The sequence below is a fragment of the Carassius gibelio genome, chromosome B1 (genome assembly GCF_023724105.1).
Source record: "Carassius gibelio isolate Cgi1373 ecotype wild population from Czech Republic chromosome B1, carGib1.2-hapl.c, whole genome shotgun sequence".
Classification (NCBI taxonomy): Eukaryota; Metazoa; Chordata; class Actinopteri; order Cypriniformes; family Cyprinidae; genus Carassius; species Carassius gibelio.
In genome coordinates, this window is record NC_068396.1 from 7,398,871 (window position 1) to 7,425,399 (window position 26,529).

Genomic DNA, 26,529 nt, shown 5'->3' on the forward strand with positions numbered 1-26,529 from the left:
GGTCTCAATTACTATTATTATTATTATTTATAATATTCTTCAGTTACTGACCAAAGATCATGCAATGGTCATGCACTTAATCATCACATAACACTTTTAATTCAGTCTTTTCTGATGGAAGTTTAATAAATAAACAAACTGTTTTGTTGTAATAATTTGCTGTTTGATGGAAATCATCCGTGTTTACAGATAGGCCTGCTATTAAGATGGAAATTACCTAGACTTCCAGTCTTTTGTTAGTAGACACAGACACATTTGGTTTTGAAGTACTTACAGTCTAATATCATTCCTTCCAATAACTTCTACAACCGTTTATTGTAACTCAGATAAAATATTACAACAATAAAATAAATTAGTAGACCTGATGTCTAATATTTGCTTTCTTGCTTTCAAAGATAGGATGCCAATATTTTTTTTCAATTACTGATTTTGGATTGTTTTTTATTTTTTTTAATAATACAACAAAAATAAATGCAAATATACAAGACACACAAAATATGCCTCAGAAATTCACAGTTAAGCTTAAGAAATGGTGTCACACAAATGTACTAGTACAGAATACAGAAATTAGATTTATTTAGAAATTGTATTTTGTGAGGTTACTCCATCTTGTTCAGTTTCTGGCTTTGGGGATTGATATTTTTCCCAGGGGTGTGGTGTTTCCTGGCCAGGCATGAACTCCAGCCACTGTTTGTAAAAACCACGGAAGCCGTCTATTTTGTCCAGGTATATGTTTCGTGATTTTAACTGAAGGAAGAAAGATAAAAGGCATAATTAATCCATGGCAGTCCATTACAATCCTGCTCATAGCGCAATTACATGAAAAACATTCACAAAATACATGCATTTGATTTTACTGAACCTAGATGTCCTTTTAAATTAAGTGAATAAATAATAATTTAATTTAATAATTATACTCCTTAATAATCCTTATCATTTTATTAAAATGTATTGTTATTTTCTTAATTCATTATATTTCGCTTACTGTTTTTATCTACGATTTGCTTGATATGAGATTGTCTCATATTTTCAGTTTCAGTTTCTAACCTTGTCATAGGATGGAGGATACTGAGTTGCAAACTCCAGCTGTCTGATGATGACATCATTGGGCGGCACTTGCAGTTTGTGCATGTGTAGAAGAAGTTCATGCAGATAAGCATAGTCCAAACGCTTAACTGCCTGGCTGATCAGGGCACTGTAAACATGAGTGTTCGGCACAAGTCCACAAGACTGAAAAAGAAAGAAAAAAGAACCTTCAAAATATTTAGAAGAAACTTGGAAATAGTTGATAATTCTAATAAGATGAAACCTTAAGTATAATAATAGTGAAAATGAATAATAAAAGGATGATACTGGATTTCATACCTCCATTTCAGTAAGCAACTGCCTTGCATCTTTTTGTCTACGGCAAGCCAGAGCAATACTACAAAATGTCTGTGCATTTGCCACCAGCCCTTTGTTAACCATAAGAGCTTTTACAGCCTAAAAAGAAAGAAATCAGTTATTTATTTATATTTTTACACATTTACATTTATGCATTTGGCAGGCTCTTTTGTAATTGTATTTATTTATTATTTACAGTTATGCATTTTGCAGATGCTTTCACCACTTCAATTTATATTTCACTGCAACATCAGCTGTCGTAGTACAAATTAAAGAATCTGTTCAACATCTGCTGATCCCGTGTCCTATGTTAACACACAATCACTTTTTCTCTATGATGGCACCTCTGCTCGTTTGCCCACTCTTTCTTGTCATTGTTAGTGATCACCAACACTTAAAATGCTTTTTAGCTCTTTATCAGTATGATGTAGTGAGTGGTGTAGTAATACTCATTGAATTAGGCCTGATGAACAGATGAATAATTGCATTTCTAACCTTAGCCCCATCCAAGTCTCCAGCTTTGGCTGCCCTTCTGATCATAATGTTAAAGAATGTCTCATCCAGCGTGACAGCACTCTTTTTGGCCACATTAATCAAACTCTGCACTGATTGGCTGCCGGGTTCCATGACATCAGCCAATAATGTGATGGTTTTGATGTTGGGCTCCAGTCCATCTTTGGCCATTTTCTCTAAAAAACCTTCAAGGTTTCCAATCAGAGCCAGCCTATCCAAAGCACCGTTTACGGGTCCCAAGGAAACCACACCTGAGTGGCAAGTGCTGGGGTCCAGAAGGTTTGGGAGGCGGGAACTTTGTGACTGACATGTGAGAGAGCCACTTGATGATACAGGCAGCATTTGAGTCTCATTTTGAGATGTGTCTGTTTTGCACAGATCTTTTTCCTTGGGTTGGCAGAAATCAGTCTCTTTGGCTTGTCCATGGCTCTGCGTGTGCTTGTCTAAAAGCAGCTCACTCTCAAATGCATCCATATCTAGTGGCTGGCTGGACATCGCTTCTTTGACTTTCATCCTATGGCCTTTCTTTCCACTTGTGAGTTTAGGGATCACTTCCTCTGTTCTCTTCAGTAGTAGCGCAGAAGCCAAACCAGGATCACCTATCCCACAATCCCGTGCTACCCGCAGGAGTATGTTGTAATTCTGAGTGTCTGGTCTTATTCCAATCCTAAGCATCTGGTGCCAAACCTACAGAACAAATGACAATAAAAGAAGTACTTCACAGGATTGTTAACCCAAAGATGAAAAATTGCCATCTTTCCCCTCACCCTCATGTCATTCCAAACATAGAAGAACAATAATGTTAATCTTCGAAACAAGATTACGATATTTTCTTGATGAAAGCGGAGAGGTTCCTGTCCCTTCATTGAAAGTCCAATCAACCCAAATTTAAAAGATCCAAAAAAGTCATAAAAGCATCATAACATGAATTCATATGAATCAAATCTCGAGAAGTCTTGAAAACAGATTTGCATTTGTTTAACATGGAAAGTCAAACATGCATACATATTCTTTCACTTGTGGGTTAATAATCCATTTAAGAACTCAAAAACTGTGCAAATAAGTAAGATGATAAGTGAGTAATATGGATTGAAATTTGGGTGGCTGAAAATTAAATGGTGTCTATTTCACTAAAAAAAAAATTCACGTAATACACACTAACACCAGAGAAGAGCTAATTAAATACCAATTGTGGTAATACTTTATTTTACGGTTACATCAATTAGTTGCTTATTAGCATGTATATTACTAGAATATTAGCCATGTATTAGTGCTAATTAAGAACATATTAATGCCTTATTCTACATGACTTTTTTCTACATCCCTAATCTTACCCAATACCTAAACTTAACAACTACCTTACTCACTATTAATTAGCAGAAAATTAAGAATTTATTGAGAGAAAAGTCATAGTTATTGGTAATAAGAAACGAACAGATGTAACTGTAAAATAAAGTGATACCGGAATTAGTTTTTATGCAGACAAATATTTTAAATTGCTGAAATTTATATCCATATTATTTAGAATGTCACCAAAAACGATGTTAGAGTAGCAATTAGTTTCAGCTGAAAAACTGATTGACTCTACAATTGAATGTCACAACAACTGGTTTATTTAGCACCTTTGAAAAACAACATGAGTTAAATTGCCAAAACTGATTTATTAAAATGGTTTCGGCTAAATGAACTCATAAATAAGTGGTGAATCACTATTAATGTGTGTTTCTAGTCAGGAGGTGTTTAAGTACCTGTAAAGCCAGTCTGAATCCATGCTGCTTGTCCTTCACACAGCTCATGAGCAGATAATGAAATGTCTCTTGTGTGATGGGTCGTCCATTTTGAAGCATCTCCTATACATGTATTTACACAGAAACCAAATGATGTTACTGTGTCGTTAGTGCAATAAGAATAAAAAAAGAATAAATCTTCACATCACTGGGTATTTTGACATTAGTTAATACCCGCAGAATTTGAAAGCACGACTTCAGATCTCCAGCAAGTGCAACTGTTTTGAGCAAAGCATGCTGGGTAATGGCTGTGAGAGGGACGTTCTTCTTGAGAAGCTCTTGCTTCAGCTTCAATGCCTGTTCCAGCCCTGACTGTTTCCATGGAGACTCCGCACAAGCGTTGAACAGCGCAGTGTATGTAGCATCGGACGGCTCGATTCCTCGCTTCTTCATCTGAGTCATAATATTCAAACAGGGTTAATCAAAGATCAAGTGTGTCTTCCATGCATCATCAGCAGAGCCTAATATTAATAATGACAAGTGAAAATGCATTGTCATCTTACATTATTGTAGAGCTGGAAGGCTTTCTTTAGGTAACCGACACGTCCACATGCACCGATGAGCACAGTGTAGTTATACTCCTCAGGTTGTAACCTCTCACCTTTGAGCATATCAGCCTCAAAGAGAACCAATGCCTCAGCCAGCTACACCCACACAAGAAATAAATCAATTAATAAATTAAAATGTCTACTGGTTTATATGGAACAGAGAAACATTTTGATCTACACTTGTATACAAAAAAATGGTGATAACACAATTATTTATTACAAACATTATACACTTTTGTGCATACTTAAGTGTGTATATTATATACTTATGTGTAAACTAAATATAGGATTTTTTTTGACAATTGCATGTTCTTTGAATTTAAGTGAAAATGTATTCTAATTTAAATGTACACCTAGGTACTGCCAAATGTACTGAGGCACTAATAGTAAACTAAGATGTACTTTAAATTTATTTGTATTGAAATTTGTACATCATGTATTATATTATATATAAATGATACTTGAAATGACAAAGTTGTGATTTAATAAAATATATTAACTTTAAATGTAACATTGAACAACACACTACAGTTAAATTATAACATCAGTATGTTAGTAAGTACATCAAAATAAATGTACATTAAATCTCAACAAAAGATTATTAAAACAATTATTATAAATATAATTTCAATTAAAACTTGTAATTTGACATTACTGCAAAGTGATGAAATGAAAAATTCTAATTAATATTCTGCACTGCAGTTTTTTTTTCAAGGGATAAAAGTCTGATACCATCACTGCGTCACAGTAAAGATTAATGTTATTAAATCAGATTTTTTGAACACGTACTTTGTCCTCTTTGATGAGCCGTTTGCACTGGAGGAAATACCAGTATGTCGTATTTTTCCGACCTGTTCTAGACTTGAACTTCTCCACCAGCTGCACATCATCTTCATCCGCATCTTTATATTTCAGATCCAGTTGCTGCTCTGGGGATGTTTTGCGGAAGGTTCGTCTGGAGGAGAACCTTCTGGAATAATCACCAAACACAACACTTGTGTCTTCCTCCTCGTGCACATGCTCAGATGCGTTTGGCTCTCTATTGTTGCTGTCGGTCCACCTTGAAGGTGTTAATTTAGCTGATTTGCTAAAGAATCTCAAGGGTTCGTGATGCAGGTTAGAAGGACAGACAGCTGAGCTGCGCGTATTAGAGGATCCGGCAGCGCACTTTATAGCATTAACACTGAAGTTCCGTGTGAAAATACCTCTCAGAAGTGCAGAACGCAACATTTTGGCCATCTATCTTGAGTTCAAAACTAATTAGACCATTCATATCACCCTTTCAAAACATAAACTGCGGTAGAAACAGGAGCTACAATGCCACACATGGTGCTTCTACTGGAAATCGCCATGATGCTACAACGGAAGACATTATTAATAGATAATATTATGATCGAGATATTTATTTACTCTATTTTATATAATTATATTTCACTTGTCAAAGTGAATTTGAATAATTTTATATAATCGTAAAACTTAGCTGACCAAAACTGTATTCTCGATTTTATCTAACGAAACGAAAAACAAAAATAAAGATGAGCGTGATCGATTAGTAGGGCTGATCGTGTGTTCGTCTTGACGCTGCAGAAACTGAATGTCACCGCTATCACAGAACTGCCATCTAGTGAATAATATTGAAATTATGTCCTGGAATAAAAAACTTCACTTGACAATGTAGTTTAAATTTATATTAAATGTAATTATTTGAATATAAGAATGCTTTTCTGACCCATTTAATATGTCTTTAAAACTGCTTATATATTATATAAAAGTTAATATAAGTTATAAAAAAAAGGCCAATAATTTATAAGTGAAAATATGTCAAACATAATATTTCTACTGAAACTTGCGTGTTATGTATTTAAATATTTTTGTAATGATGAAGATAAAAATGTAATAATTTCTTTAAAATATAATATATAATAATATAATAAAACATAATTATATAACTTAATATGAAATGTAAAATAACTCTACAGTTAAAATTCTAAATTAAAAAGTGCTATATGTTATTCAACATCAAATTAAGTGTAGTGCTTTAAAGCACCCAAAGAACAGTTCAGTCAGTTCATAAAGGAACCATTTTTTTCATAGTGTGAATAACATTTTAATAACCTAAATCAGGGGTTTTCAAAACTGGGGTTCGGGGACCTTGAGGGGGCCGCAAATGAGATGTCAATGTTAATCTTTTATCGTTTATCACCTAGACTAAACTGAGTGTGTTTCATAGCATGCCGTAAAATTTAAACCGCACACGTGCAAAGTCAACTGGCGGGAGAGAAACAACACATTCATGCCCAGATACTTTAAAGGAAAACAGGTGTAGGAACAAATATAGAACAACTGCAATGCCTGGTTGCATAAAACAAAAGAACTGAATTTTCCTGCACAGCATAGCCCAGGTCTATAAGCAGCAATGAGGAGATACTGGGGCAAGATGTCACACTTTTACTCCAGTTAATAATTCTCAGATTAGGTGTATTTTTAATATCAAGATTCAAGTGAATTTAGATATCAGTACATTATTATGTGCAATATGAAATATGAATTAAGTATTTAGATCTGTAAGAGAAAAACATTTGTAAGTCCTCTCTGTACTAGCATCTATATACACACAATTTTTTTAATGTGATTATTTATGTTCATTATTATTAGTTATGTTATAAGCATACATGACAACTCCAATGAATTAATCTGTCTCTTGACAGCATGAATTTTCCCATGTGTGAATTCTGAATTTTTTCCAGATATGTACTCTGACGAGTGGAGCAGGAATTAGCAGGGTAGAGATCTGTGTCTGTCATCACGAATTTCAGCTTTTGTCAGCTTCCAGAGGAGAAGAAGACGGGTAGAATAAAACCTTACAGTGCTCAGGGTGACTTACAGATATTTAATCTTTTTTGGTAATTTTTATTTCAGTTGTTTGAATTTTAATATAATATAAATTATTTAAATTTATTTTTTTCACATTATTAGCTTTTTTTGTCAAGTCACAAATTCCATGCACTTTCCTTACAAACACCCTGGGGTTTGCAAATCCTATTTTGGGAAACCCTGCATTAGTGTAAGACACCATCGTGCACAACACAAAAGAGCTGATTTATATGTATAGATAACAGGCCTTAGCTGCTCTATCATTGTAGTTGCTATTCATATAAGCTCATGTCTTGTTTTCAGACTCAGAGGAATCCATTCCTGAGCGTCTACTTTGCCATGCTGTTGGTTGGTGTCTGCTTTCTGCTGCCATACAATAGGTTCATCACCGATGTGGACTACTTCCACTGAAAGGTTTCTGTGGGACTGTGGCTAACTATTTTAATGGTCCCATGAAGTTGGAATATACGTCAGATTTGATGTGCCAAAACCAGGCACCAAAAGGAGTTGAAGATGAGCGTGAAGGGAAAAATAGGTTTAATCAGAAAATTGTAGCTCTTCATTGAACATACTACAAAATAAAGATATAGTTCACACAAATATGAAAATATACTGAGAATTTACTCACCCTCAGGCCATCCAAGGTGCATATGAGTTTGTTTCTTCAACAGAAAATTTGGAATAATATAGCATTACATCACTTGGATCAATAAATCCTTTGCAGTGGATGGGTGCCATCAGAATGAGATTCCAAACAGCTGATAAAAACATCACAAGATAACCCACACCACACCACTCCAGTCCATCAATTAATGTCTTGTGAAAAAGTATGCCAAAAGTTGTGTTTTTGTAAGAAACAAATCCATCAAGGGATTTTAGCTTATTTTAGGACTGTTGATGTTTGACATAGCATATGATGACTTTCTTACAGAGCTGCTGGGTCAGAGGGTTGCTGCTGCTCTGGTGATCTGACCCTATATGCTCTCAATTTTGGTGACATATTTTATCCATCTGTGTCTGTTTCCTAGTTTGGAGTCAGATTTACAGAATGATACACTGGGTGAATGGCTGCCTATTCTCACCATGGCTCTGTACAACATGTCATACTCATAGACGGGTCACACTTTGTGGGAAAGGGGAAATCAGATCGTTTAAGGCATTCTGCAAGCAAATAGTATTTAGGATTTAAAAATGGCAAATGTTCAAAGCTCTTTTTTCTCTCTTTAGATCTTGGTATACTGTCCATGTCCAGAAAGGTAAGAAAAACATCATCAAAGTAGTCCATGTGACATCAGAGGGTCAGTTAAGGGACCAGTGGATGGAGTTTATTTTTACAGAGCATCAACGGAGTTGTGCAAGTGTTTTTGTTTGTTCCCTGCATTTCGAAGATGCTTGTTTTACAAACAAGGCCCAGTTTGACGCCGGATTTGCATATCGTTTATTTCTTAAGGATAATGCAATCCCAACGAAAAAAACACGATCGTGTGTTGGAACCGCAGGCGGTGAGTAAAACTGCTTCAAATATCTCTGTGTTGTTAACTTAGCTATCGGCGTGTAAGCACATCAAGTAAACAACATGCGATGTTGGCATCAAACTGCACTTTCCACATGTACAGCTTAAATAAAAAAAAGACGACATAAAGTGGAACTTAGTCATTTTCCAAACCCGCTAAGCAAATATATACAGTTTCAGTACATACCACATAGAGACGTCGTTGCTGATGCTGCTCTTGTTAAATTTCAGCCTCTGGATCTGATTCTGGATCATAAATATACGCTGAATCTGACTGTTAGCCATGGTTTGTTTTGGATGATGGTTTTTTCCTCACGGTAATGTCACAGTTTCCAGACGCTCTCAACCCAAAAGCCTACTGGCGCTCGTGATTCTTTAGCTCCGCCCACACGTCACGCCTCCAGCCGGTCGTGTTTTTCCGGGAAAAAACGGTACAGACTATCTTTCTCTTATGAATATAATAAAACTAAAGACTTTTTGGAGTTATGAAGGATGCAGTACTACTCTATAGGTACTCAAGATTAACAGGATATTGAGTGAAAACGAGCATTTAGAGAGAACTGAAGATGAACACCAAGCCGAGCCGGATAACGAACAATAGACTGACTCATTCTCAAGTCAACAGAGAAGACAGTGCTGAATAAAGTTGTAGTTTTTGCTATTTTTGGACCAAAATGTATTTTCGATGCTTCAACAAATTCTAACCGACCCTCTGATGTCACATGGACTACTTTGATGATGTTTTTCTTACCTTTCTGGATATGGACAGTAGACCGTACATCGATTTTCAATGGAGGGACTGAGATCTCTCGGACTAAATCTAAAGTATCTTAAACTGTGTTCCAAAGAGAAACAGAGGTCTCAGTGGTTTGGAACGACATGAGGGTGAGTTATTAATGACATAATTTTCCTTTTTCGGTGAACTAACACTTTAAGTACAATACATATCACATACTTTAAGACTTTTACTCAAGTAATATTCTAAACATTGACTAAACTTCTACCAAAGCCATTTTCTGGTAAGATATCTGTACTTTTACTTTTGGCTTTCAGGTACTTTATACACCACTGACCTACTCTGCATATCAAATGAACTGCTAAGGTTTATATTTTTTCTAAATTAAGCAGTCTTTTTTATTTATTTATTTATTTATTTTTAAAGTTTCTTGCCAGTGTGACTTTACAGAAGTAATGAACTGCACTAAGCACTACTCCAGCATGGTATGTCTCTATAAACTATTTCAAGTCTTTTAGCTGAAATAATGATGTAGAGTGTAATATGTTTAATTCAATTTTAGATGAGGTAATATTTCACTTACTTGGGGTTCAATGAACTAACGTTTTTCATCCGTGGACTTGTGCAGCCCATTATCCCTTCAGTAATATAGGCTGTGTACAAAAGGCCATGTGGATCCTGTTGTCAGTGTCATAAAATGTTGCATAATAAACAACATTATTTCTCGTTGTGCAGATCTGCCTGTATTGTGGTTCAGGAAATCTTGTTGGAGATTTTCCATTTACAAAAAATTGACCACATTCACTCTTTAAAATCCTGCACATTATCAAGTTCTCTGACTGAACAACAGTCACACAATAGCTTTTTTTATATAACTAATAACATTTGAATAACAAACAAACACTTAGATCATGTAGCTGTACAAGTCAAAGATCAAGCTATTATCCATTTAGAGGCAAGAATAAGAAACATGATACATAACACCTTCTGTGTAGTAATTAAAATATCTATTAAAGATGGTCAACTAATACAAAATAAAATTCACCTTTAAAAATATTACAGTACATACTGACAACAAAGGTAAGGAAAAAGTGCTATTGTAGTGAGATGGGGGAGTATTTCTAACATCCTGCTTTGTCATTCAACACATGAACACTTTTTATGTGAATATAAGTTTTATTTAGAATAACTGACGTAAATAACAGAGCAGTACAAAATTACAAAAAAGAAAGGGAAAAGGTGATACATATGTGCATATAAAAACACCTAGGTAAACACGTTAACATAACTAGAGATATACTTGGATACATAAAAACATAATAAATATAGTATGTTATTTGCTGTTGATGAAAAAAAAAAAAGAAATAGATAAGAAATTAACAAATGTGCAGACCATGAAAGCAATTTATCTCAATTCAAAATAATTATTTTAAAGCTTGAGTCATATCACTCCAGCAGGAATGTGAACGCTTTTAAAGACAGACATGTACTATGAGCAGAGGCATACAAACTTGATCCACTACATATCTCCCTATAATACATATTAAAACAAAGTTAATTTAATCTGCCCAAAAAGCTTTTTTGTTGTTTATAAAACCTGAAAGATAATGCTTTGACGTAAATTATTTCTTGTTTGTCGCTACATGTAGAATAAAGTGGCCCTATTTTCTGCTGAAATGGTCTTTTAGCCAAGTTTTAGCAGAAGGGCTGAACACTCACAGCTGATTGACTTGGTGACCATTTTGACATAATCATTAATTTCTTTTCTATTCAAATAAATGTATCAATGGTGTTGTTTGAGCTATGGTTTCAATGACACATCAGGACAAAGGTTTTTTGGTTGTTCGAGATCATGTGCATAAACAACTTTCTAGAGAAAAAAGATCCATATACTGAGCATTAAACCATTCTTTATTCCAGATTAGTGTGATATGATAAAGTTCATTTATACACATTAAAACTGTTTTGATTATTCATTAGAGTCAAACATACAAGCTGTAAGACAATAGTTCTATAATGATTTATTTTGAAAGAGCATTTTTATTTTTGGGTTTTAGGTTTCTTTGCTGGGGGTTCTGTAGAGCTATCAAACAACTCAAAAGATGCAACTTTATAAAGCTTCGCCAACTCTATCTCTAAATTCATCACAGTAGGTTTTTCTTCAGGAGTGATGTTCTCATTCACTCCAATAAATCCTCCTGAAATCTGACATTTGTTATTGTTGTCTAGGCAGCAGTATGCAGTCCAGAAATGACTAGGCACATTCACTCTATTGTTTATTGTATTATTACCTGGTACCACCCCTGTCACAATATAAACAGTATAATTTTTCGGTAGACATTGATCGGACAGATTTTTTGCCATTTGTTCTTCTAGTACCCTCCACTGGCCTCGGTTAAAAGAGGAGTTTTGTGGAGCAGCATTGGTGAGAGTGAAGGTGGCATCCGCACAGCTCTGTGACTGTGCCTGGTAGACTGGTGCCAGATGACCTCTGTCATGGCCAGACTTTATATAATCTTTATTGAGAGCTTGATAGTCTCCAAGTCCTTGTTTTTTCACATCTTTCTCTAGTTTCATGTCTGGTGATGCATTATTGTCGTCAAGCTGCAATAGTGAATCAGTTGAGAGCATGAGTTTAAAGACAGTTCATATGAGATTAACAAAATCATGCTAGTTAATATGTGTCTGCAATCACGTTTAGGTCAAATCTATCTATCTATCTATCTATACTTCTTCCTTCTAGTTAGACACATTAATTACCACCCTTCCATATCACTCCTTCTGCTATTCAGCACTGTAATATGCTACACATGTAATATATTTCATCTGTTCATATGTTTATCTGTTTTAGGTTTTGTTCATGTTTTTATAAAATAAATTTGATGTTGTGTCCATAGTCTAGTGTGCTCCTCGTGTGATCTTGTTATTTGCATTCTTTGCTTCATGTGTTATGTTTTCATTGGTTTGTTGTCCTGTCAGGTGGTTATCAGTTCTCTCTTGTCATTGGTTCGCTTTTTTATGTCTGTTCTAGTCAAGTGCTGTGTCTCAAATCGCTCGCTCGTTCACTCATTCACTAATCTCTATATAATGTAAGACAGTTGAGTTCACTCAGGAAGGAGTGAACAAATAAGTGAACGGATTCGGACGGTGAGGTATACACTGTGCGTGAGACTTGGAGCTGTTGCAAAAACAACGGTGCCATCTCAGTAAATTAGTAAAATATTAAACTGAGTTATTGTCTACATAACATATTTTAATATAAACAATGTATGACAAAAAAACATCAAAACAGAAATAATAAAGATGTAAACGTCATCTCTCTGCGTTGGATTGTGGGACACTGGTTGTACACTCGAAATCAGAATGAATTGTGGGTAAAAAGTAGTGGACGAATGTAGGGAATGAAGTTGTTCTCTCAGAATTCAGACAGTGCTACCAAATGGCTGACACCCGAAATAGTGCACTGTATAGTGGATAGGGAGCGGTTTCGGACACAGTAAAGTTCTCATGTTCAAGTTCCAGTACTCATGTTAATATCAAGTTTTAGGAATGTGTTTATTCAATTTTGCTAAAGATGTGTTGACCTCAGAATCAGATGGATCTGAAGATATTCTACATGTTAGAATGATGTCAATCCCTTGTTATGTTTCCTTCAGACTTATTACACAATTTAAGAGAAGATTTAGAGCTGTTATCATAGAAAATGGAGGATGCACAACATATGACATGATAGGGTGCCAAAGTGTATATAAGAAAAAAGAATCTTAATAATTTTACTTTTAAAGTTATGTGTGAATATTTTGAACAAAATACTGAGAAAATGAGCAGCAATGACATTTTGCTATGGCATGTTTTAGCTTATATTTAGCTTGTAGGCATCAACTTAAATCAACCTTTTTCAGAATTAACTACACTTTTCTGAGTCATGTTTGCAATCGTTTTTAATATGTAGTTCATCTGCAGTTGTGTTAACATGAATATGTTTCTCTGATAGCTGATATGCAGAACAGTTTATCTGTTGATTTATTATCCAACGATTTGTGATACAAAAATAATTTGTGATATTTTGCTTTTAAATGAATGTAACTTTTATTTTCGTTTGAGCTGTTTTTATTATTGTCATTATTATTCATAGAAATTGTTCATTAATAATAATAGTACATTTGCCGTCTCCATCCACACTAAAAGATGAAAAAAACGTAATAAAAAATTCAAAACAATAATGAGATACCAGAAATAATTATTAGAGTAATATTTCACTTACCTGAGGTTCAATGTACCACTTGTCTAGTCTTTCGCAGTCCTTTAGTCCTTCAAACTTGAAGGCTGAGTACACGGGAATCTTGTTGTTAGTGTCATAGAATGTGGCATAATAAGGACCGTTATTATTTAGAGTTTGGCAGATCTTCCTGTATTTTGGATCAAGAAATTGTGTTGGTGGTTTTCCATTTGCAAAAAATTGACCACATTCACTCTCAAAATTCTGCACAACTCTGGCCGAACCACTGGAGAGAAGCGACACAATCAGCACATGAAGAAGCAGCAGCATGATGAAGAGATGATGAATTATCAAGTTCTCTGCAGGAACAACAAGCATGTGAGACTTTTTATTGCTATAACAGCTAAATATCTGCTATTAATTTCTCAACAAATAATAAACAGCTCTATAAATATTATAAATATTGCAGAACATACCAACACAGAAGGTAAGGATGCACTGGTGTTGTAATGAGATGGGCGAGTATTTCTAACATCCCGGTGTCAAACTTTACACTAATTTCCTTAAGTCCACTTAACAAGTGTGTTTGATTAGGAAAATAAACATTTAAAGTAAACAGTGTATGACGTTTGTTACAGGATACAGAATATCACACACTATTGTGGCCCTCTTCAACCAGATACACTTTTGGATGTTTTATTTTTTTGCCAGGTGAATGATCATGGTATTTTTAACTTTTTTTCATACCAAAATGACTGACTGCACCCAAGTCAGTCCACTTTTGTGACCATTTTCTAGTCATACAGATCTTGTTTACTTGAATAAGGAAAATAATTATCTTAAGGTGTTTTCCCAGCTTAAGTATTGATAGTACAGGACACTAAGCAAACTCTTCCTGTTCTTCCACATTTTTTAAGTTGAATTTGTGTGTAAAGTGATAGCAAAAATGAAGATCATACTGTATATCACAGATCTAACAAATTATATAACTAAAAAAAAAAAATGCTATGCTTTGATTCAACCTCCCAACTTTTCTCTTTTAATCAAAATGTTTTTCATACTTTGCCATCACATATTTTGAAAACAGGATGTTTTTAACACATTTCAAAACACATTCTCATGTTAACACAGATTACATTCTCACATGAATTAATTTATTTACATTTCCCAGATTCCCAGAACTGCAAAAAAAAAAAAAAAAAAAAAAGAAGAAATTTTTTTTTAGATGAAATTCATGTGGATAGCATAGCTCTATTCATTTGTTAAAACATATGATGTGCAGTAGGCTATTTGAGTTGATTTCGAAATATCTGAATGTTGGCAAATTGTTTGAGGCTTCAAATTATTGAATTATTTCAAACTGGGAAGCAGTAGACTTAAACTAAATTCTCTATTTGCTTACAATTTAATCTCATTTTTGTCTATGAGATGCAACTGATATATTACAATTTTCTTGTGATTTTTCTTCAACTATTTATTATTTCAATATTTTTTTACAGGGAACACCATGACTGTATCATATACGGCAGGACTGATGCTCGTGTCTGCGGTGTCTTATACAGCCTGACCTCACAGGCACATTCCACTCACACACTGAAACTCACATTACAGAGCTATATGCCCGGCCACTGAGTCTCTCTCTCTCTCACATGTACACTGTTTGTATAGTTGTTAATGTAAGAATAAAGAACATTATCAGAGTCTATCCCAGCTGAAAACACCAGCTTAGATCAGAGTTTATATACTGGTCCAGTCTGGTTTATATAAGGAAAGTCTGCTGGTTAAGTAAGTGAAGAATCCCAGTTTGGGACACCAGCATATTAATTTCATTGTGGGGATCAGCATCTAAAACAGACACATGCTGGTGAGGAGCTACATATGCTGATTCGTTCATTAGGGATGTTAACTTATAAAATGTGCTGAGATATTCATTAGAGTACCATCCAAGACTGTCTGAATAACCATCACCTTGTTAAATAAATCAATGTATGTCTGTTCCTGTCATGTTTAAAAGTAAGGCCAACACGTGAAATTTACTGTAAGCTATGCTTTACAGTTTTACTATATGACTGATGAATATAGTCTTGTTGGTGTCTTGTTTCAAATTATGACCCTCCACTTTAAACTAAGGTTAGGTAAATAGTTTAATTATTCGCAAAACATCTTATTCTGGTCAAAAGATGTTCTTTGACTGACATGTTAAATTGACCAAACTGTACCTGATGAGTTGTGGAGTCCTTTTCCTCTCATTATCCCGTCATTTACTGTTGTTTTTAAACTGTTTCTATCAAATAAAAAAGTGAAAAGGCTAGGAAAAGATTGGAGGTTGTCATTTTAAGAATGGCTATGCTTGTAGGTTTCGTTGAAGTTGGCAGGTTGTTTAGCAGGTTGGCCATGACCAGTTCAGAGTCAAGACCTGTTCAATACAGTGAATAAAATCCAAATTCAGTCATAATGAAATCTGTACTCATTTACTCTAATAAACTAAACTCAAATTCTCAAAATTCTCTTTTTCTCTAATTTTTATTGTTGCTTGTTTTTCTCCATTGATGTTAGTTAAATATAGAGCCCCTGCAATCATCACAAACATCACCTTGGTACAATTTATATGATTCTCCGTATAAAAATAAACAAATAAAAAACAAGAGCAAAGGATTTTCCTTTTTTTATTTAGTTGTACTTCGCTGCATTGTGTTTTATGGTTAATGGAAATGTCCATAACAATGATGACCTTACCTTACATTTTTTAGCGTGCAGTCTGATCTTGTCAGATACCATTTAATTTAACAAAATATGTAATCAAGTGCAAATGCACATGTATTTTTTCTACAAGCTTCCAGTACAAGGTTTGTGGTATGATTTTTATTAGAGATATAAGAGGTTATTAGTTTTACAGTTGAGACATTACAAGGATACAAATTACAATCAAATAATTTTCATTAATTAATTTATGCACTTTATAATTGCTTTAATTATTAATTACAAACAAACATCTAAGAATCTGAAAAATTGGGAAATTACATATAAAACTGGAGTTTTAAGGCTCTATTTATGATTCAGATGACAATTATGAACATTTAGTCAAAAATAAAACAAACAACACAGTTGGTTTCAAAATTCTTCTTAGTCTTAATCTATTCATTTTTTCCCTTTGCTTAGGGTTCTGTAGAGCTATGAAACAACTTAAATGATGTGACTTTATAAAGATCTTTCAACTTTTCCTCTAAATCCTTCACAGTAGGTTTTTCTTCAGGAGTGATGTTCTCATTCACTCCAATAAATCCTCCTGAGATCTTACATTTGTTATTGTTGTCTAAGCAGCAGTATGCAGTCCAGAAATGACTAGGCACATTCACTCTATTGTTTATTGTATTATTACCTGGTACCACCCCTGTCACAATATAAACATTATATTTTTTCGGTAGACATTGATTGGACAGTTTTTCTGCCATTTTTTCTTCTAGTTTCCTCCACTGGCCTCGGTTAAAAGAGGGGTCTTGTGGAGCAGCATTGGTGAGAGTGAAGGTGGCATTCGCACAGCCCTGGGAGTTTGCCTGGAAGACTGGCTCCAGATGACCTCGGTCATGTTTCGACTTTATATAATCTCTACTGAGAGCTTGATGATATCCAAGTCCTTGTATTATGTTTCTTACATCTTTCTCAAATTCCATGCTTGGTGATTTATTTGTATCATCAAGCTGCAATAGTGAATTGAAAATATAATTTTGATAACAGTTCACATTAAAGGAGAAACAAAATCATACAAATTAATAAATGACAGCCACTCTGTCAGACAAAGCTTACATTAAGCAGAGCAAACACTTTTAGGCCAAATCTATTGTTGTTCTTCATTCTATTTAGACACCTTAATTACTACCACCCTTCCATACAGTTCATTCTGCTATTCAGGATGTAATGTACAACACATTATATATTTGTCACGTCAGTGTCAAATCGGTAGTTATGTTTTCTTCAAACTTATTATACAATTAAAGTGAAGACTTAGAAATGTTAATCATAGGAAAAGGAGGATGAACAATGTATTAGATATTATAAGTGTGGCACACATATCTGATTTTATTATTATTATTTTACTTTAGAGGGGTCATGACATGAGAAATCAAATTTGCCTGGATCTTTTGGAATATTCATTAAAAACATCCTGCTAGTTTCATAGCTTAGAGTAATATTTCACTTACTTGAGGTTCAATGTACCACTTGTCTAGTCTTTTGCAGTCCTTTAGTCCCTCAAACTTGTAGGCTGAGTACACGGGGATCCTGTTGTGAGTGTCATAGTATGTGGCATAATAAACATTATTATTTAGAGTTTGGCAGATCTGCTTATATTGTGAGTCAGAAAATATTGTTGGCGATTTTCTATTTGCAAAAAATTGACCACATTCACTCTCAAAATCCTGCACAACTCTGGCTGAACAACTGGAGAGAAGCGACAGCATCAGCACATGAAGAAGCAGCAGCATGATGAAGAGGATGAGATGAAACTCTGCAAGAATGAGAAACACATGAGTTTGTTTTTATAATTAACATCTCTATATTATGTATAGGCTACATAAATAACCTACAAACATTTACCTTAAATGTATAGTAGCACAAGTCAAAGCTCAAGCTTTAAAATTAGGCAGCAGCTATTTGAACTATGTGAAAAGTGAAAACAGCAGTATTTTTAGTGGTATGCTATTACACCAAGTGCAAATAGCACATTGTATTTAGTTACACTATTGTGTACATAATATATCAGGATTTTCAGCTATTTATACTAATATATAAATAGCTGATTACGGCAATAATCCAAATGCAAATAGCGGCAATTATCTGCACTTCAGTATTGTAGTACATTATAAAACAAAATGCAATAATAACTTGTAATTTTAATTCAAATTATTAAAGGGATGCCACCTTTCTTCTTTGGCTCTCAATGGATGCGGAAGCATTTCTCTCCCTCTCCCTCTCCCTCTCCTTCCCTTGCCTTCCCTGCTTGCTCTCTCGTCTTGTCTATTCTGAGAGACTCTCTCTGCACTGCTCTCCAAAACTGGAAAACATGGATTTGATTTGACCGACTGGTCAATCAAAGCAATCGAGATGCTTGGGTTCCAGGGGAACCTGACTGCCCTGCCTGAATGTTCGCAGCTGGCTACTTTCAGAAAACAGGAACAGGTGTCCAAAGCCTCACAAGGCTGCCTTTCATGATTTGGAGACCAGAATGGACAAGAGAGTGACCGTGAAATTGGAATGTGGCTACTCGCCAAAAGACCAAACAATTGTTGACTCTGTCTAGGACCTGACCAAGGCTGTCTCCATGTCAACTTGCTGTGACGCAATCACAATCTGCGGACTGAGATATCTAGACTGAATCACAACTCTCCAGGCCTACAAATACACAAACTCTTACATACTGTACACACACACACACACACACACACACACACACATACATACATATATACAGATATGCATTCAATCTCCCGACCCCCCCATCCCTCGCCTTCGCCGCTTTTTACCGCCAGTCTGACAAGCGTGTCTGTGACCAGCGTCGAGAATGGCTGCAGGACCGGATGGCTGCTTGCCTGCGCTGGATTACCTCGACCCCCCAATTTCCATCCCCTGTTGCAAAGTTGTGTGTTAATGCTGTATTGATTATGTGCTTTTGTTGTTGAGGTGTTTTTCCTGTTCTCACACTGTTTTTTCTCCTCACTTTCCTAATGTTATGCTGTATTTCTTCCTCAATTCCCTGTCTGCCTGTCCTGTCTACCCCCTTGTCATATTGTATGTATGTATGTATGGACAGTTGATGGCTAATTTCGCTGGTACTTGTGACTAGTGACAATAAAGGGCCACTACTACTACTACTACCTTATTGGGACAATAAAGCCCTCCCTACACCTACTCTAACCCTACCCGATACTTTGTTTTCAACTTTGCGATTATTTCCTTGATTTTGTTGAAAATAAATGACTGTCTGATGTAAAATTAGATTTTAAAAGGGAGAAAAAAGGTTGGCAAAAGGACGAGGCGAACCCGGGTGGCTCGCATCAAAAACAACTACGTCATGTGCTTTAGCCTGTAGCATGATGACGTAACTAGACTATATCCACTACCAGTGGTTCTCAAACCTGGAGTACCCCCTGCCCTGCATATTTGGTATTTCTCCCTCAATTATCACACCTGATTCATCTCATCAGCTCATTAGTGAAGACTGCAAGAACTGAAGTTGGTGTGTCAGATATAGAGAGACATACAATACATGCAGTGCTGGGGGTAGACTTCATAGAGAGGTTTGAGAATGTTAAACATTACACAGTACGCGTATGCGCTGTAGGAGATCTCGAATAAATTCATTATTATTTACATTTTAATCTTTTTTGCAGACCCTTTTATCCAAAGTGACTTAGTCTAATGACTTGGTCTACCATATACTGTAAGTGAAGTCTAACGCAGTACATGTAGCAAGGGTTTTTGACATACATTACATGCGATAACCTACATTACATTACAATGTAAAAACTTTAATGTTTAAATTCATCTATTATGTTTTTGTCTATACTGGCAACTTAAAAGCTTTATTTTATTTTATTTTATTTTATTTTTAATAGCTTACATTTCATATGTTATCGCCAGGAGGTACATCAGTGCTGTATCCATTATTATAAGGATACAACAAGCACTGTAATAATATATTAAAAATAATTATATTAAATTAAAAAATCATGGACATTGAAAAAAAATGCAGTTTTGGTAATGTACAAGAGGAAGATTTGGACCATTTGTTTTACAGCTGTGACTCATCTTTAAGATTTTGGTCTGATGTTAGGGTAGTTTTTTTTTTCTTTTTTTTTTTCTATTTGTCCCAAGAGATGTTAATTATAAAATATTTAAAAAAGGTGTTATATGTTCTTACACACACAAAAGCAATATGTATAAATATGTTGTGAACTTTTACATTTGCATGGTAAATAGTATATCCATACACAAAAATTTGCAAACCATTTAACCAAATTGAAACAATTTTTAATAGAGCTGGAATCGTTAAAAAAAAATATTGGTGTTAATTAATTTCGTGATGTCCACCCGCTATGCTTCTCAAATATAATGTATTCTTTGAATATGTCTTCATGGAAAATAAACATCTGTTGTGTTGTTGTTTTTGCTAGTTTTTATTTTTCAGTTCTCTGAATGTTTATGTTCATGTTACAATGTGAACATCCTTTATGCATATATGTTGAAACTTGAAGTTAACTTTGTTTGAATTAATAATAATAATAATAATAATAATAATAATAAACTCTTGGAAGCTGCTTTATGTTTACGTGTATTATTTTAGTCCTGTACTTTCACTATGTTTAATGAAGATTAATAATAATATTAATAAAAATAAAATAAAAACTCTTGGAGGCTGCAGGGAGGACCACTTGTCTGCCAATGGAGCTGTTAGATTATAATTGTCTTTCCTAAGTCTAGTCCAATCACACACTGGTGGGCGGAGTTGGTGTAAATAGCTTCTGCCAACAAGGTGGACTTATTTGAACTATTGTAAAAGGAAGCCTAGTAAACAATATGGAAAAAAGTTACTCTGAAAAATGAATGAATGAAAATAAATATTTGTTATTGATCAGAAAAAAATAACATTAATTGGACACGCATTTAACTTTTTGTTACAGCCCAATAGCAGGTCTAAAAAGTATAACAATAACAAGTGGAATTAAAGATGCATTAAGAACTTCTGTTACTCACCACTAATAGTTGTTCTTCACAAGAAGCGCTTATTCACCCGTCCTTCTAAAATTTACCTCCCTTCACTATCATTTATATACCCTCTCCATTTAGTGAAATGTGCTTTCTCAACAATTTAATTTTAGCAAGTTAGCTAAAATACATAGGGAACTAAAACCCCAGCTTCTTCATGCTTCTCTTTTCATAAAATTGTATCATGTGTTAGCTTATTTAAAATGAGATGGTTTGAGATCATACACTTCTGCTTATAAGTCTACGTACACTTTTCAAAATATGCAAGATGTTAATAATTATTAAAAATAAAAACTGGATGTTAGTTTTTATTTAGCAGTGCCCTGAATAAGCTGTTGACAGATGGTCACTTATAGTAAACGAAATAATACTATAATAATAATAATACCTGAATAAACAAATGAGCCAGTTCAAAATATCAAAACGTAATGTAGTTCAAGAATGGAACACAATGCATTAGGAGAGTGTAAACCCTTTGAATTGGATGATCTTGGTAAGCTGCTGATTTTGTTGTGAATTTAATTTCTGCATTTTCTATTGCATTTCAGGAACGCAACAAGTAATGCTTTTACATTCACATAATTCACATAACATTTTTGTAGACAGATTATTACAGCATTTCAATACATTGTTTATTTTCACAGAAACTGCAATTTTCTGCCAAAATAAAGGATTGTGTGTTGTCGTAATTTTACTACTGTAAAGTAAAATTATTAATATAATTATGAAATATTCATTTTATTATATTTTTATCATATATATATATATATTTTTTTTTTATCAAATTAAATAAAAATGTTGTTAACCAATTAAAGGTCATTTCAATAAAAAATTTCTGTTCAGAACGATTTAACTTGATTTAATTTTCGTCTATGTTTCTACCCTATGAAAATGTTGTTTTTTTCATGTTTGTTTTCATTCCCTGAACCAGTGAAGAGCAGCTTCTCTGTAGTTAAAACAGGAACAAAATATGTTTTCTGTGGAATACTTAAGACTTCCCTTTTTTCCCCACGATCAGAAATTGCGTATTTTATCAGAATAATGCCACAACCATCGATTTAATGAATTCTTGACAAAATACACAAATTATATGATACTCAATATTTTTTACTTTAAATACACTGCTAAAACTGTTGCTAAAACTTGAAGCCAATATCATCTATCATGTATCATTAATCGTAAATTGAATCTTTGATTCCAATACAGAAGGCATTTATGGATGCTTTATTTAAGGTTTTGAGTTTATTTGAATATACAAAGATGGCATTTCAACCTGGTAAAGAGTTTGTTCATACTTTACTGGAAAATGATAACCTTAGTAAATATTGTGATTGTCCGTTTAGCTCAGTGATCTCATGTCAAAACAAATGGTTTTCCTTTCACCAGACTGTGCTTATTTATCAAATGGAGAGTTCTTACAATGCATAATTCTGATAATAATATTATATAAGAAATTCCAACATCCAGCATAGTTCTATTTTAGCAAGGGTCCAAACTGAACACTCACCAATGCCAAATGATAATAAATATTTACATTGATTAGCCAGTTAAGCTATAACATTTTTTGTAATAATAAAATAATGATTAGCGTCTAATGCTATGGTTCTTGCACAACCTTACCAAAAACAGCATAGTGTAGCAGCCTGAGAAGCTGCATTGCTTGTTTTGGGAAAGAGTTCTGGTTTGTGTCATCATCCCATCATTTACTTTACTTTCTACAATGTTTCTGTCAGTAAAGCTGTAAAAAGAGTTTTAGTTTTGTACACAACTCCAAAACAAAGAGCTAATTAAGTCAGAGCAAAGAACTTCACAATTACAATAATGCTTTATCAGTTTGATTAAATACATGACAGGTTAAAAACTAGCAAACTCCCAGAGATTCACTAAAATCAAAATATGACACAACAGATATGATTCATTGAAATATTTTCATGCAATTTAATGCTCTATTGACACAAACTGGTGAAAACAAATTATGAGGTTATACATTTGAGAAGTTTTAAAGGGGACATCAGATGCAAAATTCACTTTTACGTGAATTCTTTCAGTGTGTGTACACAACCACCTCATAATGATAAAAATCCACCCAGTACTTGATGGACACTGGTGTTTTAGCGTAGAGTGGAAGTCCTGACATTTGCCAAGTACGGTAACCCATACTCAATCGGTTCTCTGCATTTAACCAATCTAAGTGCACACACACAGCAGTGAGAAGTGATCACACACCTGGAGCAGTGGGGCGCTAAATATCCAGCGCCCAGGGAGCTACTCGGGGTTCAGTGCCTCGCTCAAGGGCACTTTAGTCATGGGTATTGAGGGTGGAATAGAGCGCTGTTCATTCACTCCCTCCCACCTACAACTCCTGCCAGCACCAAGACTCGAACCAGCAACCTTTGGGTAAATAGTTCAACTGGAATGCCTCCTAAGCAAATTCGATTTTTTTGTTTGTTGGATGTAAAAATGAACATAGCAGTTGTCATTTACTCCCGATATCTGAGCCATTAAAGTTGCAGTGGATTACTTTTGTTTTAAAAGGGAATGGGACCCCCAATCTACCTACAGTAAATGCATCGTGTTTACGTGATTCATTTCAGCAGACTGCTTTGTAAAGGATCGTCAGTACAAAGCAGGTTATGCTTAAAAGTTGTTTCCTGAAGGATGGATTGGTAGCAACTGTTCGTGATCCAGCTTAACCTCAAGAAGTGAGTGTAGGTTTTTTTTTTTTTTTTTTTTTTTTGTGAATGTTTCAAATGGACCTTTCCTAATAATATGCTAGAAAGCAAGTTCCAAGATGAATGTGGTTAAAGGGGGGGTGAAATGCTATTTCATGCATACTGAGTTTTTTACACTGTTAAAGAGTTGGATTCCCATGCTAAACATGGACAAAGTTTCAAAAATTAAATTGTACGTTTGAAGGAGTATTTTTGTTCCCAAAATAGCTACTCCTTCCGGTTTGTCACAAGTTTCTGAAAGTTTTTTTCGAGTATGGCTCTGTGTGACGTTAGATGGAGCGGAATTTCCTTATATGGGTCCTGACGCACTTCTGCCGGAAGAGTGCGCGCTCCCATATAGCAAGGCTGAGCAGCACAGACATTTCACTGATCAGAGCGATTCACTGTTCAGAGCGAGAGCGTCGCGAAAAGTCACAAAAGAAGTGTGTTTTTGGTTGCCAGGGCAAGACAACCCTGCACAGATTACCAGAAAAAAACAGCATTAAGGGGCCAGTGGATGGAGTTTATTTTTACAGAGCATCAACGGAGTTGTGCAAGTGTTTTTGTTTGTTCCCTGCATTTCGAAGATGCTTGTTCACAAGGCCCAGTTTGACGACGGATTTGGGTATAATTTATTTCTTAAGGATGATGCAATCCCAAGGAAAAAGGGTCACGATCGTGTGTTGGAACCGCAGGCGGTGAGTAAAACTGCTTCAAATACCTCTGCCTCCTTGTTAGTGCGTCCCCTCCCATGCCAGAGACCCGGGTTCGAGCCCCGCTCGGAGCGAGTCGTTGCTGCTGCTGCTTTCGTTCAGTTTCAGCCTCTGGATCTGATCATAAATAAACGGCTGAATCTGACTGTAAGCCATGTGTTATTTTGGATGATGGGTTTTCCCTCACGGTAATGTCAGAGCCTTTAATATGTTTTTCAACGGCTCTGGGTAATGTCACAGCTTCCACATGCTCTCAACGCAAAAGCCTATTCGCGCTCGTGATTCTTTAGCTCCGCCCACACGTCGCGCCTCCAGCCGGTCGTGTTTTTCCGGGAAAAATCGGTACAGACTATCTTTCTCTTATAAATATAATAAAACTAAAGACTTTTTGGATTTATGAAGGATGCAGTACTACTCTATATGTACTCAAGATTAACAGGATATTGAGTGAAAACGAGCATTTCAGCCCCCTTTTAAAGTTAACAGTCTCACACCATGTCTACACCGGACACAAGCGGTCAATACTGTTGACCTCATTATAATCAGTGATGTTGTCTACACTGGATGTGGTGCGACACGACAAATCCCTGACAGTGAAATTGTGGCTCTTTCTATTTATGATGTACTGACACAAAGTTTGGATGATTTGAAATGGTTTGTCACATCTCCTACACTACATTAAAGGGGTGGTTTACAATTATTATTGTTTTGTAGGCTTGATTGTGTTTACGGGGTTCAGTCTAACGTGTTAAAAAATTGCATTCCAGGCAAGTCACGCCAAACTGCCTGAGCGCAAGGAATTGTAGCTAAATTATTACATTTATTGGAACATTATATTGTCCTAAAGTCTATTTCTCACCATGTACCACATGCAAAAACACTGCATCCTTTATGCAATATTATCTGTAGGTACTGCTATTGTTATATCAGAGTTCTGAACTGGGAGTACATCGATCTAGTATAGTTCTGGGTGGGAAGTCACAGGTTTGACTGCTGTTCTGGTGCATTTTCACAGGTAGAAGGTTGGAAAAACCCGGGTTACGGGTTGCCTGTAACGCGACTTAAGAACCGCTGTTTTAGAACATTGGTTTTGAAACTTCTAAATCCATTAGAATCGTTAGAAGACAGAATAATATTCTAATATTCTCCCCCAGTTTTCTCTTCCTCTTTCTTTATAACAGGACAACATGGCCTCGTCCCCTTTGGTGTGTGTTCCCGGGGACAGGGTTTATCTGGGTTTGTGATGTAAGAGACCTGGGAAGAAGCACACTGTAGTCCCTTCCCAGCCGTTTTTGTAGGCATTAAACTGCCAGAAATTTAAAAGACCATATCTCCATTCTCATTGAACTTTCAGCACTGCAAATTTGCAGATATTGTTTATACTCAAACAGCAACATTACAAACTAACTAATGTTAAAAAAGTGAAATCGCTTTCAACCACCCCATTAAAGTTGCCTTTGTAGGGGGTTCATAGAGGTGTTTGTTAATGACTAATAAGTTATTTACAAATGTATTTTAAATCATTTTTGAGCAGTTATAACTGCATGAATAAGAATGGTGACTTTACAGCATGAATGGAAGAGAGGGGCGGGGGGCTGTTTTTGACAAGGTAAAATGGGTTTTGTTGAGAATTTTATCCAAACTATGTTACAGACTTTTTATGTAAACCATAAAGAATCGTATCAGCTTGAGGAAAATAAGCATCCATTGTTTTGGGAATCAAATTTGCCTTGATCTTTTGGAAGAGAGGTTAAGAGGCTTTTTTACCTGA

The 26,529-nt window shown here is 35.1% G+C and overlaps 3 protein-coding genes across 3 annotated transcripts; all 3 read right to left on the reverse strand.

Moving 5' to 3' along the window:
* Positions 1-546: 546 nt before the first annotated feature.
* On the reverse strand, positions 547-5,600 carry ptcd1 (pentatricopeptide repeat domain 1). Its single transcript, XM_052545754.1, has 8 exons — positions 5,021-5,600; positions 4,187-4,327; positions 3,858-4,076; positions 3,645-3,746; positions 1,879-2,583; positions 1,366-1,482; positions 1,048-1,230; positions 547-747 (listed from the first exon to the last, which is right to left on the reverse strand). Exons 1-8 carry the CDS (start codon positions 5,468-5,470, stop codon positions 574-576), a joined length of 2,091 nt encoding a protein of 696 aa, XP_052401714.1. The 5' UTR covers positions 5,471-5,600; the 3' UTR covers positions 547-573.
* A 5,657-nt stretch (positions 5,601-11,257) lies between these two features.
* Positions 11,258-13,903, reverse strand: LOC127948617 (endonuclease domain-containing 1 protein-like). The gene is made up of 2 exons (XM_052545187.1): positions 13,619-13,903; positions 11,258-11,958 (listed from the first exon to the last, which is right to left on the reverse strand). The coding sequence occupies exons 1-2, from the start codon at positions 13,901-13,903 to the stop codon at positions 11,395-11,397; spliced, it is 849 nt and encodes a 282-aa protein (XP_052401147.1). The 3' UTR covers positions 11,258-11,394.
* Positions 13,904-16,439: 2,536 nt separating this feature from the next.
* On the reverse strand, positions 16,440-21,361 carry LOC127949685 (endonuclease domain-containing 1 protein). The gene is made up of 3 exons (XM_052547145.1): positions 21,323-21,361; positions 17,773-18,077; positions 16,440-17,271 (listed from the first exon to the last, which is right to left on the reverse strand). The coding sequence occupies exons 2-3, from the start codon at positions 18,052-18,054 to the stop codon at positions 16,729-16,731; spliced, it is 825 nt and encodes a 274-aa protein (XP_052403105.1). The 5' UTR covers positions 18,055-18,077; positions 21,323-21,361; the 3' UTR covers positions 16,440-16,728.
* Between the last annotated feature and the right edge of the window lie 5,168 nt (positions 21,362-26,529).

Excerpts from the sequence above, each read along its gene's own strand:
- LOC127948617 (XM_052545187.1), bottom strand. The coding sequence starts at position 13,903 with ATGCTGCTGCTTCTTCATGTGCTGATTGTGTCGCTTCTCTCCAGTGGT. Across the intron at positions 11,959-13,618 it reads AGTGGTACATTGAACCTCAG|CTTGACGACAATAATGCATC; the intron begins GTAAGTGAAATA and ends TCACTATTGCAG.
- LOC127949685 (XM_052547145.1), bottom strand. The coding sequence starts at position 18,054 with ATGCTGCTGCTTCTTCATGTGCTGATGCTGTCGCTTCTCTCCAGTTGT. Across the intron at positions 17,272-17,772 it reads AGTGGTACATTGAACCTCAA|CTTGATGATACAAATAAATC; the intron begins GTAAGTGAAATA and ends TCACTATTGCAG.
- ptcd1 (XM_052545754.1), bottom strand. The coding sequence starts at position 5,470 with ATGGCCAAAATGTTGCGTTCTGCACTTCTGAGAGGTATTTTCACACGG. Across the intron at positions 1,483-1,878 it reads GAGACTTGGATGGGGCTAAG|GCTGTAAAAGCTCTTATGGT; the intron begins GTTAGAAATGCA and ends CTTTCTTTTTAG. Across the intron at positions 748-1,047 it reads ATCCTCCATCCTATGACAAG|TTAAAATCACGAAACATATA; the intron begins GTTAGAAACTGA and ends TTCTTCCTTCAG.